Here is an 18,096-nt window from a genome sequence, read left to right on the forward strand (position 1 = left end):
AGTTCTGTCTTCACCAAGGAAGACATAACTAATCTACAGGAAATTATTGAGGATTGTGGATCTATTGTGATGGAGGGACCAAAGGAAATAATTGTGTCGAGAAGTTGTATTAGTTAAATTGCAGGGATTAAAGGCGGATAAATCCCCTGGGCCGGATAGTCTGCATCCGAGTGTGCTGAAAGAAGTAGCCCAGGAAATAGTGGATGCGTTGGTGATAATCTTTCAAACCTCTGGATACTGGATTAGTTCATGAGGATTGGAGGGTGGCCAAAGTAACTCCACTCTTTAAGAAGGAAGGGAAAGAGAAATCGGGAAACTACAGACCAGTTAGCCTGACATCAGTAGTAGGGAAGGTGCTAGAATCGGTTATTAAAGATGCAATTGCAGTACATTTGGAAAGTCGTGGTATCATCGCACAGAGTCAGCATGGTTTTGTGAAGGGGAAATCATGTCTGACGAATCTAATAGAGTTTTTTGAACATGTAACCAGTAGATTGGATAGGGGAGAACCAGTGGATGTGGTATATCTGGACTTTAGTAAGGTGTTTGATAAGATTCTGCATAGAAGACTAGCGTATAAACTTAAAGATCACGGTATAGGAGGTATGGTATTAAGGTAGATAGAGAATTGGTTGAGGGACAGGAAGCAAAGAGTAGGAATAAATGGGTTCTTTTCAGAATGGCAGCCAGTGACTAGTGGGGTACCGCAGGGCTCAGTGCTGGGGCCGCAGTTGTTTACAATATATATCAACCACTTAGATGTGGGAATAGATAGCAGTATCTCAAAATTTTCAGACGATATGAAGTTGGGTGGCAGGGTTAGCTGTATGGAGGATGCTAGGAGAGTGCAGGATGATTTGGACAAGTTAGGCGAGTGGGCCAGGACGTGATAGATGCAGTATTATGTGAATAAATGCGAGGTTATCCACTTTGGATGTAAGAACAGAAAAGAGGATTATTATTTAAATGGTATCTGTTTAGGAAAAGGGGAGATGCAGCGAGACTTGGGTGTTGCTGTGGATCAGTCGTTGAAAGTGGGCGTGCAGGTGCAGCAGGTGGTGAGGAGGGCGAATGGTATGTTGGCGTTCATAGCGAGAGGATTTGAGTACAGGAGTAGAGAGATCCTGCTGCAGCTATACAGGGCCTTGGTGAGACCACAACTGGAGTACTGCGTGCAGCTTTGGTCACCTTAACCGAGGAAGGACATCCTGACCATAGAGGGGGTGCAGAGAAGATTCACTAGACTGATACCAGGGATGGAGGGGCTCACATATGAAGAAAGGTTGGATAGACTAGGCTTGTATTCTCTGGAATTTAGAAGATTGAGGGGGGATCTTATAGAAAGCTATAAAATTCTTAAGGGTTTAGACAAACTAGATGCAGGAAGGTTGTTTCCAATGCTGGGAAAAACCAGAACCAGGGGCCATAGTTTAAGGATAAGGGGGAATTTTTTAGGACTGAGATGAGGAAAAATTTCTTCTCTGAGAATGGTAAATGTGTGGAATTCTTTGCCACAGGAAGTAGTTGAGGCCGGTTCCCTATCAGTATTTAAGTGTAGGTTAGATTTGGCCTTTGTGGCCAAAGGGATTAGGGGGCATGGGGAGAAGGCAGGAACCGTGTACTGATCAGCCATGATCATAATGAATGGCGGTGTAGGATTGAAGGGCCAAATGGCCTACTCCTACACCTATGTTTCTAAGTAAAACGTGAAAGCCTGCAGACACCATGGTTGAAGTAAAAACACAAAGCTGGAGGAACTCAGCAAGTCCAACAGTGTTCTTTATGTAGCAAAGATCGAGATATACATCCCGTATTTAAAGCTTGAGCCTTCATCAAGGTGTAATGAAGGGCTCAAGCCCAAAGTGTTGGTTATGTTTTGTTTCCTTAAAATGTTTTGAGCTGATCCCAGGAAATTGTCTCAACTTTCATCTCATAGTAATTTGCATTTTGTACAAGAGGTTTCAAAATCAGCTGAGGAGTTTACTCAAATGTCTTTCAGTCTGCCAATACTTCTCAGTGTTGTTTTCATAATCTTGACTCTCCCTTGTCTTGTAGAGAGATATGACAGGGTATCTATCACAGAAGTACAAACACAATACTGGAGAAGGTCAGACAGTGGACTTTGCATAGTAAAGATACATTGCCAACGTTTCAGGCCTGAGCCCTTCATCAAGGTATGAGCAAAATGTAGGCAAGTGCCTGAACAAAATGGTGGAGGTGAGGGGTAGAATCTCTCTCTGCTCCCCATCTGCAGACTTCTGTGTTTTATCTATCACAGAAAGTTGTCGAGAGGCCAGTTCATTAGATACATTGGAAAAGGAATTGGATGTTGCCCTTGGAATTGAGGGGAATGGAGAGAAAGTAGGAACTGCATTTGGAAGATCAGCCATGATCATATGGAATGGTGGTGCAGGCTCAAGGGATAAATGGCCTTCTCCTGCACCTATTTTCCAAGACTCTAAGGTGGAAGCAGGTCCTTGAGTCCACACTGACCATCAACCAGCCCTTTACACTAATCTTGCGTTCTTTTTTAAATATATACACTGAGAATTCTGGTTGCCTGGAATGCACATCTACCACCCTACCTTCATCAATTTCTTTAGTTACCTCCTCAATAAGGCTCATGATGCACAACCTTCCTCTCACAAAGCCAGGCTGACTATTTATGAGAAGGCTGCACTTCTCCAAATGCTCAGAAATGTTGTCCTTAAGAATCCTTTCCAATAGTTTGCACACCACTGAAGTAAGGTTCACTGGCCTATAATTCTCGAGATTTTCCCTATTACCTTTTTTAAACAAGGGGATCACATTTGCTGTTCTCCATCCCTCCGGCACCTCTCCTGTGGTCAAGGAGGGCGGAAAGATTCTTGCTAACGCCTCAGCTATCTCTTTGCTCCCTTTCCACAGCAACTTGGGGGTATATCTTATCTGAGCCTGGGACTTATCCATCTTAATATTTTTTTAAGATCCATAACTTTCTCTTTTTTTAATCTCAATATGGTCTAGCGCACAAGCTTGATCTGTACCGGGGTCGGGAAAATGGTCTATATTGATCCCTGGGGAGGGGGGGTCGTTGATGGGATTATCCAAGGGGTTAATATTTATTTTGCATGCTTGGGGGTCGATGAGAGATCAAGGATTTCATGAAGTGGGCAATGATTTAAAGTTTGCCATCCCCTGATCTACTCCAACCTCACCTTGACCAAAGACCTTTTTTCTGGTGAATACTGAAGCAAAGTATTCATTTAGGACTTCCCCCAACCTCCTCCACCTCCAGGCACATGTTGCCTCCTTTATCCTTAACCAGCCCTACCCTTCACTCTCGTCATCCTTCAGTTCTTCACCTATGCATAGAACGCTTAGGGGTGCTCCTTAATCCAGCTCTTCTTATACCCCTTTCGAGCTCTTCTAAATCCTTACTTAAAGTTTCTTCCTGGCTACCTCTCTCACTTCCAGAAAGAACAAATCTGTGCGTTAATAGTTGCTTTGCATGTTCTGAAAACAGCTTGCAATTCAAGGAGTTCATTTCGAAGCAAGTGTTCCACATGGTGAATGGGGGGGCCTACTGCCCTTCCCTGTGGGGCGGCACGGTTGTCGTAATGGTTAACGTAATGCTGTTACAGCACCAGCGATTGGGACAAGGGTTCAAATCTTGTGCTGTCTGTAAGGAGTTTGTACATTTTTCCCATGTCTGCATGGGTTTCTTCCCTCTGTTCAAAACATACTAGAGCTGTAGGTTAATTGGGTGGCATGGACTCATGGGCCAAAATGGCGGCTTCTGTGCTGTATGTCTAAATGAATAAAATAAAGGTCAAGAACAATGTTCCAGACAAGTATGAAAGCATTTCTTCTATTCTTGCCAGGTAGTATCCAGTTCAGTTGGAAGAAGACTGTGGAACCAGGAATCTTCAAGATGAATAAAAGCTGGAGTTCACTCTGTGTAGGCAGCCAGGAGGTAAGCGGGAGCTTTATCCAAGGTTAGCCATTTGATGGAACCTCAGGAGGGAATATCTCAGTGGGGGAAGTCACTGAGCTTTCATTAGAGAGTCTGATTAGCATTTCAACCCTGACCCTCTTATATGATTCAGTCCCAATCTTCCTCAGCCTTGGCCGTAGGAAACGTGAACATCTGAACTCTGACAGTTTGAAGAGAAAGTTAAAATTAACTTTAAATGGGCAGCCACCTCCACATGCCACCTCCTACTCATCAGAACCTTGAAACTAGTGACCTGCGGCGCTGTCAGATCTGCTGTCTCAGGACTCCAGTGATCTGAGTTCAATCCTGACCAATGGTGTGGTCTGTGTGGAGTTTTCTAAGTGACCGTATGGGTTTCTTCCAGGTACTCCGATTTCCTCCTAAACATGCGGAGATTGGTTGGCCCATTGTCCTTTTTACCTTGCTCCTGGTCGGCCAGGAAGTGGTAAAATTGGGGGAGTGGATGGGAATGTGGGCAGAATAGGCTCTTGGGGAAATTGGTTAGAGATAAGCTTACTATGTAAGCCAGCATGGAGTCAATGGTTGGAATGGTTGCCAATGTCATAAGTAAATATGGAAATAAACTTGAGCGGTTTCCCTGGTAGGGAAGGAGGTGAAAATATTGACTGAATGGCCATTTTCTGTTTGACATTGGCGCGAGAGATTCTGAGCTTTTGCGAGTGCAGCAGGTCAATGACTGAGACAAGTTTCCAGAAGAGAATGACAAAGGCCTGGACTAAATCCAGATAACCACATTCAAATTCCATTATGGTAGCTATGTATTTCAATTTGCTAAATTACCTGGAATTAAAATAAAACTTTTCATTAATACTGACCGCAAAATAATTGGTTTGTCAAGAAAATTTGGCTGGTTCATTCCTTTGGGGCAGAAAATGTAGGCCCCTTTGAAATGCCCAGAAACCTACTCACTTCAAGGCCATTTGGGGCACTCAAATTCCCAAAAAGTGTATATTTAAAAATAAATATTCTCTGGCATTGTGGGGCCAGGTTTATTGCAGACCACTCAAATCCTTTGTGTTGTTCACATTAGGAAGCAGCTTTCAGAATGCAGTAACTGAGAGAAACCATGCAAGAAAAATAGAGGGATATGGGTGTGAGGTGGGGAAGGTTTAGTTTGTGGAGTAGATTTATATAGGTACATGTGCCCACAGTCCAATCATCCCTACACCCATTTCCTGACTATTCCTTTCTGGACTTCAATTCCAGTTACAGACTCAAGCTTTCTGAACCTTTCTGGTGGAATACATCAATGTGTAAAATGTGAATATCCAGATTAACTGATGCTTCTTGTGGTCTGTAGATGGCAGAATTAGCCCTTGTTTACTCTACCATAATTGTGGAAAACTGAAGTTGTATTGTCAGACCAGTTTGTTTAATTAGAGCAATTAATCTGAATGAATAAGGCCACTGTGAAGTTCAGCCACAGATACTCGTGTTCGTTCCCATCTGAGTTTACAGGCCGGAGACAACCATCACATGTCTTGGCTGAACAATGTCTCACTTCCATATCTGTAAAATCCTTTAAGGTTACTGAACCAAGTGCATAAACATCAGTCTTCTGAACATGCATTCAGCCCCAATCTCTCCCCTCCCCCCCCCACACCTCTTCCTCAGCTTTTCAGAAGAGACTTCCATTGCCCTATTTTCAACCCTCTTTATGTGACAATATTTTTCAGAGATGGTATAAAAAGCTTTAAGGGTCTGTTCATTGATGAATATTTTGCATCATTTGAGCAGATTACTGCTAAATTTAACTCTCCCAAATCTCAATTCTTTCGATATTTACAAGTCTGGCATTTTCTTCATTCAAAAGTTTCTAATTTTCCAAGAGAGTCTGAATCAAATTTTGTAGATGAGTTTTTTTAAGCCTAATGCCTTCTTGTAAAGGTTTAATATCTATTATTTATGAGAAATTGTTATGTTTAAATCAGACTTCATTAGTTAAAATCAAAAATGCTTGGGAACCGAATTTAAATTTGGATTGGGATACAATTCTTTTAATATTTCTTCAATATGTGCTCGGCATTGTCTATTAGAAGTCAAAGAGGTACATGGAGCAGATTTGTCTAAGACTAAATTGTCTCGCTTTTATTCCGACACGACTCCCTGTTGTGAATGGTGGAAGAGCGGAGAAGCGTCATTAACTCATGTTCTGGGTTTGTCCTAATCTAAATACTGGAGAGAGGTTTTCCATACTCTTTACAAAAATTTTTAATACAGATTTATCACTGAACCCTTTGGTGGCTCTCTTCGGCACAATGGGAGGAGATGATTCTTCTTTGTCTCTGGTTCAGAGTCACACTATTTCTTTGGGCGAGGCGTGCAATTTTACTCAAATAGAAGGATGCTGCCCCACCTACTCAAGATCAGTGGTTGCGTGACATCATGTCCTGTTTGAATAGGGAAAAGATACGTTATTCAATTAATAATTCAGATACAAGATTCCAGAAGTTAAAGGGGGGGGGGGGGGGGTCCATTTGTGACTCACTATCTTACTTTATAATTTTACTCCAATGTAATTAAATTGTCCGACTTTTCCAAGTTCTTTGTATTTTTTAAACCTTTGTTTTTCTTTTAATACCAGTCAGGCAGCATCTGACAACATGGTTGGGAGGGGGTCGAGTTATTCTCCTCTACTTTCTTTTGCATTATTAGAATTTTTTCTAAAAAAAGGTATATACTATTTAGTATATGAATTATAAATATATTTTAAAATTTATGTGTGTTAGTGTTATACAGAAGGACTTATTTAGCTTGTGAAACATCGCATTAAATTATACCTTTATTTGTTTGTATGTTTTTATTAAAATATTTTTAAAAAGGAATTAAAAATGGTGTACTTTAGTCAAGTGAGGTGCTTGGTCTGAGATTGTTCAGAGTTTCTTAAGTTGCTAGTCTGCACTCATCCAGGAAATGAAAAATATTCCATCGTCATATTGCTGACCTGTGCTTTCTAAATAGTTGAAAGAGCTCTTATCAAGAGCTGAATCATTTATCACAAGGTGTCTGGCTTGTGACCTGCTCTTGTATTTATGTGGGAGGTTCCGTTTAATTTCAGGTCAATAAAAAGGATTCTCCCCTTTCTCAGTTTTGCTGAGTTCCAGAAGTAAGATGCACCTGAGAAGGCACATGCCATCATGGGTCAAGGTTGCAACTGAATGGATCCTATGCCATCTTAAAGATGAGTTGTGGAATTAAGCAGAATGCCTTGTGTGTGATACTTCTCAATCAATATTAGTACATCTAATGCAATACGCAAAAGTGCTGGAGAAACTCAGCAGGTTGTGCAGCGCTCACAGGCAGTAGAGGGTAACCAATGTGCCTGACCCAGGGCCCTTCATCTTACCTGACGAAGGGCCTAGGTCTGAAACATTGGTTACCCTTTACTTCCCTTAGATACTGCATGATGGATGGAGTTTTTGGCAGCACATTTGTGTATCGCACTCAACCCCAGCATCTGCAGACTTTCATATTTAACTCTTAGTAAATCTAATGATCAGACCACAGTTTCATAGGCTGGGATTCCTACATCAGGGCAGTAATTATGTTTCAAAAGTTCCCCATTAAAACACTTGGGGACTTGCTGATGTCATGAAAGGCACTGTAGAAAAGCTAAATCACCTCTCATTTCAATTCCATTTGAAGCCCCCCCCCCCTCCCCAAACTCTGACCTACAATTTGAATTTTCCTCTTTGCACTGTCTGACTGGATGTGGTTCTGCTCCCTTGCTAAATGCAGTCCCAATTAAGGCTTGTATCCCTCTCTGTTGGTTGACTGCAGCCTAACAGCAAGCTTCGCCCTCTCACTGCGCCATACTGCTGCTTTGCGCAGCTTATTTGCAGAGATCTCAGTCCTGCCAATGAATGCTAGTGAAAATAGCTTCTAACCTCTGCAGGGGGCTGACAACAGAATCTTCTCAGGCTAATTGCACTGAGAAATCTTGCCTTTTTCTTTGCCTGACTCCTGTCACTTATATTTAACATCATTTGGTAACTATCTGCTGCAGAGTTAATTGCTCTGCAGTCAGTTTGAGAATTAATCTTTCCCACAGTTTACTGATTCATGGTTTTTATACTCTCTCCTCACCAATACTCATTTCAAAGACTTTTAACCCCTTCGTCTGGCAGTTGATCTATTCCTGAAGCACCTCAATTCACCGCTTTAAGACGATTTTAGGTAGTTCCCTGAAGTTGTGTTCATACAATGACATTTCACCTGCCCATCCCTCAAGAACCCTTCCAGAAGCTGCAGAATTCCATTGGGGTTTCTCTTTATCTGGTTATGGGACATGAACATTGCTGGAAATAAGAGCATTTATGGCCCATTCCCTAACTTCCCATAATAACAGATAAAAGTTGAGTGGCTTTGGATTTGTCCAAGGATGGCAGAATTCCACCTCTGAAGGACATCATTATCTTAGTGCAAAGGGACCTTTGAAGATTAAGGCTAATTTTGGCCAATTATAAATTACCTATACCCCAAACACGGACAGTAAAGAAAATATTTCTTATGGCTTCTGAGTCCTGTTGCCACCCTAGTATTATTCACTCCAATACATTTCCCAAACTCAAGCCCATAAAATATAAAACCATTGGAAATGGGTTGTGGGTGAGGTGGGGTCTGGAGAGCGAATCTTCTTGGGTCAATGAACTTTCATCGCAACTGAAATGTTTGAGAGTTATGAATGGGCATGAATCATGGAAGCAGCCACTGACAAGAGCGATTGAAGTATAAAAGACATGATTGTGTAAGGGAAATGGGCCAAGAAACTATGGATTGTATGGGAGATATGTAATTGAGAGCAGCAAAATCATTACTCTTCCACGGAGAAAATGTCAGTGGCAGCTTTAATTGTCTATCTCTCTCATTCACCAAATTTTCTTTCATGCTCTCTCTCTCACACACACTCCCTCTCTCCTCCTCAGTCCCTCTCTCTCACACACACCATCTCCTCCTTGCTCCCTCTCTCTGTCTCCCATTCTCACTCTCACATTCTCTTTGTCATAGTCTTCACTTTTGCTGCCCTGGGAGCAGTTGAAGAGGTGAAAATGTAAAAGACATGGAGGGAGGAGAAAAGGAAATAAAGGAAGGAGAAAGTGAGGAATGAACATGGTCACTTTGCTGAAGCCACGACCAGGACATTGGTTCTGCATTGTATTGCCCACCCTTCCTTCCTGTCCTCTCTCTCCAAATGTTACCGGCTGCTCTCTTCTGCCCTCTGGTGTTCTCAGTCTGGAATTTCACTATCTACCTCATGACATTAACCTCCACTCCTTAATTGTGGCTGAGGATTGTCATTGCCACTGGATCATTGGTATTTTAATCAAAGATTACATTTTCAGCCTCAATTTCTCCTGGTGGACACCTGATATGGCTATACTGGTAACCAGCCTCTGTAACTGTCAAACATCCAACATTCCAATGTCATCGTGAGGAAGGCACGTCAGTGCAAATACTTCCTCAGGAGTTCGCAGGGGTTTGGTATGAAACCTTGGCAAACTTCTACAGATGTGTGGCGGAAAGTGTGCTGGCCAGCCACATCACAGCCTGACATGGAGGCACCAATACCTCTGGAGGGAATGCCCTGCAAAATATAGAGGACACAGCCCAGTACATTACTGGCAAAACTCTCCCCACTGTCATCTGCAGGGAACGCTGTGGTCAGAAAGCAAGAGCAATCATCAAGGATCCACACCACCACTTTTCTCATTGCTATCATCAGGAAAAAGGTAGAGGGGCCACAAGACTTGCACCAACAGGTTCAGGATCAGTTGCAACCCTTCCACCATCAGACTCCTCAACCATAGCCTCAATTTAAAAAAAACTCATTTAAGTTGCACATCATTTATTACTGAATGTTTACAGTAAAATCCATTATCCAGCATCTATGGGGATTGGTCGATGCAGGTATGTGAATTTTCTGGTTGCGTGAGAGTGCATGTTGCATGAATGGCGAGGCACCCCAATTTTAAACTTCCGTATTTTTTACCTATTTATTTTCCGTGATTTTTGTTTTGCCAGTTGCTTGAATTCCAGATAAGAATTTTACTGTATTTATTTTGGTATTGCAGATTGTTTGCATTTTGTTCACATTTCTCTTTTTCCATATCTATTTCTTGAGTACATATTACAGTTACCTATAAGTAGAAATTCTGCCCGGCCTGCAGGAGAAAGGATCTTAGAGGTGAATGTGATGTCATGTATGCGCTCTGACAATAACTTTGAACTTGGTTATAACCAATGAATAGGTTGGCAAATGAAGTTGCACAGAACAGACTGAATGGTAGGAAAGCACCATCACTTCTGGCTACCTTCTTAAGAACAACCCCCCTTGGCTTTTCACTGCACCATGTACTGATGGCAGTCTCTTCAATCTGAGGCACCTGCAAGCTCACACCAAGACACAAGAGTAACTTGTCCGTGAACTACTCTTTGCAGACGATGCCGCTTTAGTTGCCCATTCAGAGCCAGCTCTCCAGTGCATGATGTCCTGTTTTGTGGAAACTGCCAAAATGTTTGGCCTGGAAGTCAGCCTGAAGAAAACTGAGGTCCTCCATCAGCCAGCTCCCCACCATGACCACAAGCCCCCCCCACCACGACCACAAGCCCCCCCCCCCCACATCTCCATCAGGCACACTGAACTCAAAACGGTCAACCAGTTTACCTACCTCGGCTGCACCATTTCATCTGATGCAAAGATTGACAGAGATAGACAACAGACTCGCCAAGGCAAATAGCGCTTTTGGAAAACTACACAAAAGAGTCTGGAAAAACAATCACCTGAAGAAACACACAAAGATCAGCGTGTACAGAGCCGTTGTCATACCCACGCTCCTGTTCGGCTCCCAATCATGGGTCTTCTACTGGCAGCACCTACGGCTCCTAGAACGCTTCCATCAGCGCTGTCTCCGCTCCATCCTCAACATTCATTGGAATGACTTCATCACCACATCGAAGTACTCGAGCTGGCAGAGTCCGCAAGCATCGAATCCATGCTGCTGAAGACCCAACTGCGCTGGGTGGGTTGTGTCTCCAGAATGGAGGACCATTGCTTTCCCAAGATCGTGTTCTATGGCAAGCTCTCCACTGGCCACCGAGACAGAAGTGCACCAAAGAAGAGGTACAAGGACTGCTTAAAGAAATCTCTTGGTGCCTGCCACATTGACCACCGCCAGTGGGCTGATACCGCCTCCAACTGTGCATCTTGGCGCCTCACAGTTCGGCGGGCAGCAACCTCCTTTGAAGAAGACCACAGAGCCCACCTCACTGACAAAAGACAAAGGAGGAAAAACCCAACACCCAACCCCAACCAACCAATTTTCCCTTGCAACCACTGCAACCGTGCCTGCCTGTCCCACATCGGACTTGTGTCACCAATGAGCCTGCAGCAGACCTGGACATACCCCTCCATAAATCTTCGTCTGCGAAGCCAAGCCAAAGAAAAAGAAAAAAAAAGTACTGATGCTCCACACCATAGAACTATAGAAGGTAGGGTGGCAGGTTGGCATAGCAGTTAGCACAACCCCTTTACAGCGCAAGCGATTGGGACCTTGGTTTAAATCTCGCGCTGTCTGCAAGGAGTTTATATGCTCTCCCCATGTCTGTGTGGGTTTTCCCTCGGGGGCTTCAGTTTCCTCCCACGTACTTGGCGTGTCGGTTATTTGGATGGTGTGGACTCATGGGCTGAAATGGCCTGTTACCGTGCTATTAGCCTGCAGCTGACGTGGACATTTACCCCCTCCATAAATCTTCGTCCGCGAAGCCAAGCCAAAGAAAGAAATGTCTAAATTTAATAAAAGAATCACAATCACTACAGCAGAGAAACAGGCCTTTGGAACATCTAATCTATGCTGAACTATTATTCTGCCCAGTCCTGGGGACCTGCACTCAGGCCATACCTCTCCCATCCATGTACCTTTCCAAATTTTTCAAATCTCAAAATCGTACCCACATTCACCACTTCTGCTGCCGGCTTGTCCCACACTCTTACCACTCTCTGAGCGAAGTTGTTCCCCCTCATCTAAACATTTTTCTGCACCATCCCCATTGCAGGGGCCATCAATTTGTCTGTTAGCATGGCCCAGCTGCCCACTTGAATTGCCTGTCCCCTTGAGGCTGGATAAGACCTGCTCCCTACCCTCCCATAGCTCTGGGAGGCTATTCAGCCACAGGCACTCGCTTCCAGCGTACTGGGGATTGCATGTGTTTGTTCAACTAGACTGAGTGTTAATGAGATCCCTCAGCTGCCTGTCATGCTTAGCACTGTTGAAAGTATTTAAGCTCCATATCATGACACATGGCTATTGATTTGCCTGTTAATTAGCTTTTGCACTCGTTCAGTGCCACCCACTCAGTAGTGCCCTATAACCCATTCCAGTAGGACAGCGTCACCGCAGCACATTATTGCAATGGGAAGCTTAACCCTTTCAGTACTCACTAATAATTTTGATTATTTTAACCTGAGCTGATCCAGCAGCGATCCACACCAATTGTGAAAACCTAGATCCTGTTACCAGTGGCAGAAGCTCAGGGGTTGTGGTTAAAAATAGCAATAGACAGGGTCTCCTGCACGGGATGAGCTCAGAGAAGGGTGATAGGAGAGAAGCTGGAAAAAGACACAAATAAACTGTAGGCCAGTTAAAGCATACAGAAACGCTGGAGGAACTCAGCCAGTCTTGCAGCGCCCGTAGAAGATACAGATATTATTACCAGCAAGGAATAAGCAAAAAGCAGGCTGGCTGTATTGGGGTGGGGTTTGTGGACTGATGGGTGGGAAAATGGAGAGGGTGAATGTGTTCCCCTTGGAGAAAGAAGTGGAGCAATTTATGAAGGGGAATTAAGCAGCTAGTCTGGGTGTGGTGGGACCTCCTGGAAGAAGACAAATGACTGCCAGAAATATGATATAATCAATACTCTGTTGAGAATGAGGAACTAGAGAAAATATGTAGCATTAGTTAAAGCAAAAATGCTACACATGTTGGTGAGACTAAAAGCCAAAATATCCCAAGCACTGATGATCTAAATCCCAGTTTTGAAAGAGGCAATCAAAGATCATTTCCTTAAATAGGGGGGGGGGGGGGGGCAGTAAAATTAATGCTGCTATTTATGATGGGAGGAGGAACGAACACAGGAAACTACCAACCTGCTATTCGTGGGAATATTATTTTAACACAAAGAGACCAAAGCTGTACATTAGTCTCTAAGTATGGTCTGACCATATCGCTATGTATTGCTATAGGACATCTTTAATTTCTGTACTCAAATCATTTCAATGGCAATCATAAGGATTACCTTCTCAATCACACGCTGCACCTACTTTATATGCTGGCTTTCAGTGAGGTCAATGACTTGCGGGTTTATTAAGAAGTTGTTTTGGTGTGAATGGGATGGCAAGAGTGAGTTTTACATTCTAAGATTACCCTGAAGCCGAGGAGAGCAGGACTCAGGAGTGTCGACAGCTATATCTGGCTGACTGAATTGGAGTAATGACAGCGAGGACCCCGCTGGGGGAAATGATCAGGGTGAGAAACTGCTGATTTTAACGGGGACCTGTTTGCCAACTAGAAAGGTGGTGAAGATTGAATGAAGAACTGAGAGAGTTACCCTTCTGGAGACTTGAGAGGCATTTTTCCATGAGTAGACAAGGAAGGAAGTGCAGCTGGGAAGGTGAAAGGGCTTGGAATGGACTTGAAAGGGCGACCATAGGGGCTGGCTTTTGATCTGGCCAGCATGGAAACTAAGTCTTCAGGCTTTTGGGCCATGCTGAGTTGGGTCAGAACAGCTCAGGGCAAGCAGAAATACATCAACTACCTTCTATCAAGAATCTGCCTATACCTGTGTGCTCTTTTGCTTGGCTTGGGATTTTCCATGCAACAACCTGCACAGACAGAACATCATGGTCATCCAATTGCACAGCACGGTCACGCTGAGCATTGGCGCACCTCAGGGTTGTGTGTTCAGCCGGCTCCTGTTCACGCTACTGACCCACAACTGCATCACCAGATCCAGCTCCAACAGTGTCATCAAGTTTTCAGATGACACAACAGTAGTTGGTCTCATTACCAACAATGATGAGTTGCTCTACAGAGAAGAGGTGGAAAATCTCGTGAAATGATGCAAAAATATCCCGTGGTCAAGACAAGGAGATGATCGTGGACTTCAGGAGGACCAGAAATGAGCACCCTCCACTATATATCAACAATTCTGTTGTAGATAGAGTGGAGATCACCAAGTTCCTTGAAGTTCACTTAACAAATGACCTATCGTGGACATTTAACATTTTCTCACTTATCAGGAAGGCGCAACGGTGACTCTACTTCCTGAGTAGACTGAAGTGGGCAAGGCTACTGGCTACCATGTTGTCAACTTGAATAGGAACTCTATCAAGAGCCCTCCTGCCAGCTGCATCACTGTCTGGAATGGTTTCTGCAGAGAAATGGATTGGAGGTCAATCCACAGGACCGTAAGAATGGCAGAGAGGATCACTAGAGTCTCCTCCCCCACCCCTGCACTGACATGATCTACCTGGATCATGTTCTGAAGAGGGCATGCAAAATCATTAAGGACCCTTTCCACCCTGCATCTTTTAGTTGATCCTGATGGCGAAGAGATGGGGGCGGGGGGGGGAGGATATCAGAGCCAGCCCCACCAGGCTGGGGAACAGCTTCTTCTTCCCACAGGCTGAACGACCAAAGGAACTGCTCACACTAACCATCTAAGGCTCTCAATAAACTATTTAATTATTTATTTGTATACTTGTCCTGTATGTGTATTGTTTGTCAGGTAAGGGTAAAGGTTCCATTATTGTCATGTAATACTACATTTAGAATGTAGTTGCCATTTTGTCCAGCACCCCTCACAAGGATGAGGCCTCAGCAAGGATCGAACTCGTGACCCTGGTTTACACAGACAGTGCTCTAACCACTGAGCAATCAGATCCTGTAATTGTGTTATGTGTCTGCGTTGTTTGCACTGAGGACCAGAGAATGCTGTTCTATCAGGTTCTACTTGTACAATCAGATGATGATAAACTTGACTTGCCTTGAGTGCAGGAACTGGCTCTTCATTTCATCGAGTGCGTGCTGACTATTTTATCCATTTACACTCCTCACATTTGCCCACATTAGGAATATATCCTTCTATGCCTTATCTTTTAAAGTGTCTGTCTAACTACTTCTTAAATGTTCTAATCCTATCTGATTCCATCACCCATCAACTACAACTTACCACTTAGAGCCCCTTTAAATCTCCTACCACTTACTTTAAATCCTCTTGTTTTTGATACCTCTACAATCAACCCTCTCTATGTCTCTGATAATTTTACATATCCCTATACCTCTCAGCCTTTTTTTGCTCCAGGTAAAATGAGCCTAGTTTCTCCTATTTTCCCTTAACTAAAGTCCTCCAATCCATCCAACACCTTGATGAAACTCCTTTGTACTCTTTCCTATATAATCACCAGAACTGAGGGTTCAGAGAGCTCATTGCTGTATCTGACCCGACCTTGTTGGTTTTTGTGCAGTTGGATAATCATGTTGAGGAACTTTGGGGGACATCCGATGCGCTCTAGTATTTGCCAAAGCCCTTTCCTGCTCACGGTGTCGAAGGCTTTGGTGAGGTCAACAAAGGTGATGTAGAGTCCTTTGTTTTAACAATGGCATGAAGCAAGGCTGTGTTCTCGCACCAACCCTCTTTTCAATCTTCTTCAGCATGATGCTGAACCAAGCCATGAAAGACCCCAACAATGAAGACGCTGTTTACATCCGGTACCGCACGGATGGCAGTCTCTTCAATCTGAGGCGCCTGCAAGCTCACACCAAGACACAAGAGAAACCTGTCCGTGAACTACTCTTTGCAGATGATGCCGCTTTAGTTGCCCATTCAGAGCCAGCTCTTCAGCGCTTGACGTCCTGCTTTGCGGAAACTGCCAAAATGTTTGGCCTGGAAGTCAGCCTGAAGAAAACTGAGGTCCTCCATCAGCCAGCTCCCCACCATGACTACCAGCCCCCCCACATCTCCATCAGGCACACAAAACTCAAAACGGTCAACCAGTTTACCTATCTCGGCTGCACCATTTCATCAGATGCAAGGATCGACAATGAGATAGACAACAGATTCGCCAAGGCAAATAGCGCCTTTGGAAGACTACACAAAAGAGTCTGGAAAAACAACCAACTGAAAAACCTCACAAAGATAAGCGTATACAGAGCCGTTGTCATACCCACACTCCTGTTCGGCTCCGAATCATGGGTCCTCTACCGGTACCACCTACGGCTCCTAGAACGCTTCCACCAGCGTTGTCTCCGCTCCATCCTCAACATCCATTGGAGCGCTTACACCCCTAACATCGAAGTACTTGAGATGGCAGAGGTCGACAGCATCGAGTCCACGCTGCTGAAGATCCAGCTGCGCTGGATGGGTCACGTCTCCAGAATGGAGGACCATCGCCTTCCCAAGATCGTATTATATGGCGAGCTCTCCACTGGCCACCGTGACAGAGGTGCACCAAAGAAAAGGTACAAGGACTGCCTAAAGAAATCTCTTGGTGCCTGCCACATTGACCACCGCCAGTGGGCTGATAACGCCTCAAACCGTGCATCTTGGCGCCTCACAGTTTGGCGGGCAGCAACCTCCTTTGAAGAAGACCGCAGAGCCCACCTCACTGACAAAAGGCAAAGGAGGAAAAACCCAACACCCAACCCCAACCAACCAATTTTCCCTTGCAACCGCTGCAATCGTGTCTGCCTGTCCCGCATCGGACTTGTCAGCCACAAACGAGCCTGCAGCTGACGTGGACTTTTTACCCCCTCCATAAATCTTCGTCCGCGAAGCCAAGCCAAAGAAGAAGAAGACCAGAACTGAACAGATGACTGCAATCTAACTGGTATCTTGTAAAGTATCAACTTGGCACCCCAGCATTTATATGCTATGACCCAGCCTATAAAGACAAGTATGCCATGTCCCCTCTTCACCCTTTATCAAACTGTGTTACAGGGATGTATGGATTTAAACTCCAAGATGTCTCTGTTCATCAACATTCCTTACTGCACGACCGTATACGTCCAAACTTTGACTTCCCAAGATACATCACCTCACACATGTCAGGATTACAGCCAGTGGCCCACCCAACTTTATAACTGATCTAGGTTTTATGTCTTCAAGTTTCTGTTGGGTTTAGCTTGCTCTTGGTTGAGTTTGGTTCAGTTTAGATTTTATAGTTCAGTAGATCACTGGGGCATGCTTCCACAGACCCCTAAACAACCCCCATACCCCTCCCCCAATCAATTCTCACCTTTCCTCTCTCCTGTGTCCCATCCATATCCAATTAACACCTTATTTGTCATTGATGTTGACACAGTGGGAATAGCAAGGTCTGAGTAAGGGGTTAGGTAGGACATTTTAGAGACTGGAGGAATAGGTCTCAGTTACTTATTTGTTTTGGTGATGGTGTTTGAGGAATATTGGTCACAGGAACCTGCTTGCACTTGAAATGTCGCTGTGGAATCATTTGTATCCAAGAGACATGTTAACATGTTCACCAGAGTGTGATCATACATGTTTAAATCTCAGGGATTTGTGTCACAACTTTGGGTCTTAAAGGACAGGTTAACACAAATAAAATAATCATGAAGAAAGCCTCTACTTCCTCAGGAGTTTGCGGAGGAGCTAGTGGAGTTGTTCAAGTGAACCGGTATGGACTTGAAGGGCCGACATGGCCTGTTTCCGTGCTGTAAACGTTTATGTGGTTATATGGTTATGGATACCACTGAACACCGAATGAGCAGTGAGGGTCTGTCAGAAGCAAATGGCTGTGGAAGCAATTTAATGAATTCCCAGTTGGGTTAACAGGCTGCTTCCCAAAAGAACATTAGTCCTTCAATTATGGCGCAATCAATCAGTTTTCAGTCTAATGGCCTGGGTTTTGATTTGTGACCTCTGATATTAGCCTAACCCTGGAACCACAAACTTACTCTAATCAACGTGATAAAAAATTATCTTGTATCCCCAGTGTTTAAGTGTAAGGAATACAATGTAGTTTCACTGATTCTATCCTGCAAAACATCATTTAGATATAATACTAGGGCAAGGAGTTATTGTGT

General features: G+C 44.0%; 1 protein-coding gene across 7 annotated transcripts in view; it reads left to right on the forward strand.

The window, feature by feature from the left end:
• LOC138758638 (3',5'-cyclic-AMP phosphodiesterase 4C-like) overlaps nt 1-18,096 on the forward strand; it is a 230,259-nt gene that overhangs the window by 13,895 nt on the left and 198,268 nt on the right. For 4 of the 7 annotated variants that reach the window (XM_069927895.1, XM_069927899.1, XM_069927891.1 and 1 more), the window contains one exon: nt 3,864-3,955. In XM_069927895.1, coding sequence (XP_069783996.1) covers nt 3,914-3,955 — 42 coding nt within the window. In that variant the 5' untranslated portion in view covers nt 3,864-3,913. Of the gene's footprint in view, nt 1-2,055; nt 2,175-3,863; nt 3,956-18,096 lie in introns of all 7 variants that reach the window. The other 3 variants (XM_069927892.1, XM_069927894.1, XM_069927893.1) reach the window with 2 other exon arrangements.

Source organism: Narcine bancroftii, chromosome 3, assembly GCF_036971445.1.
Source record: "Narcine bancroftii isolate sNarBan1 chromosome 3, sNarBan1.hap1, whole genome shotgun sequence".
Lineage (NCBI taxonomy): Eukaryota > Metazoa > Chordata > Chondrichthyes > Torpediniformes > Narcinidae > Narcine > Narcine bancroftii.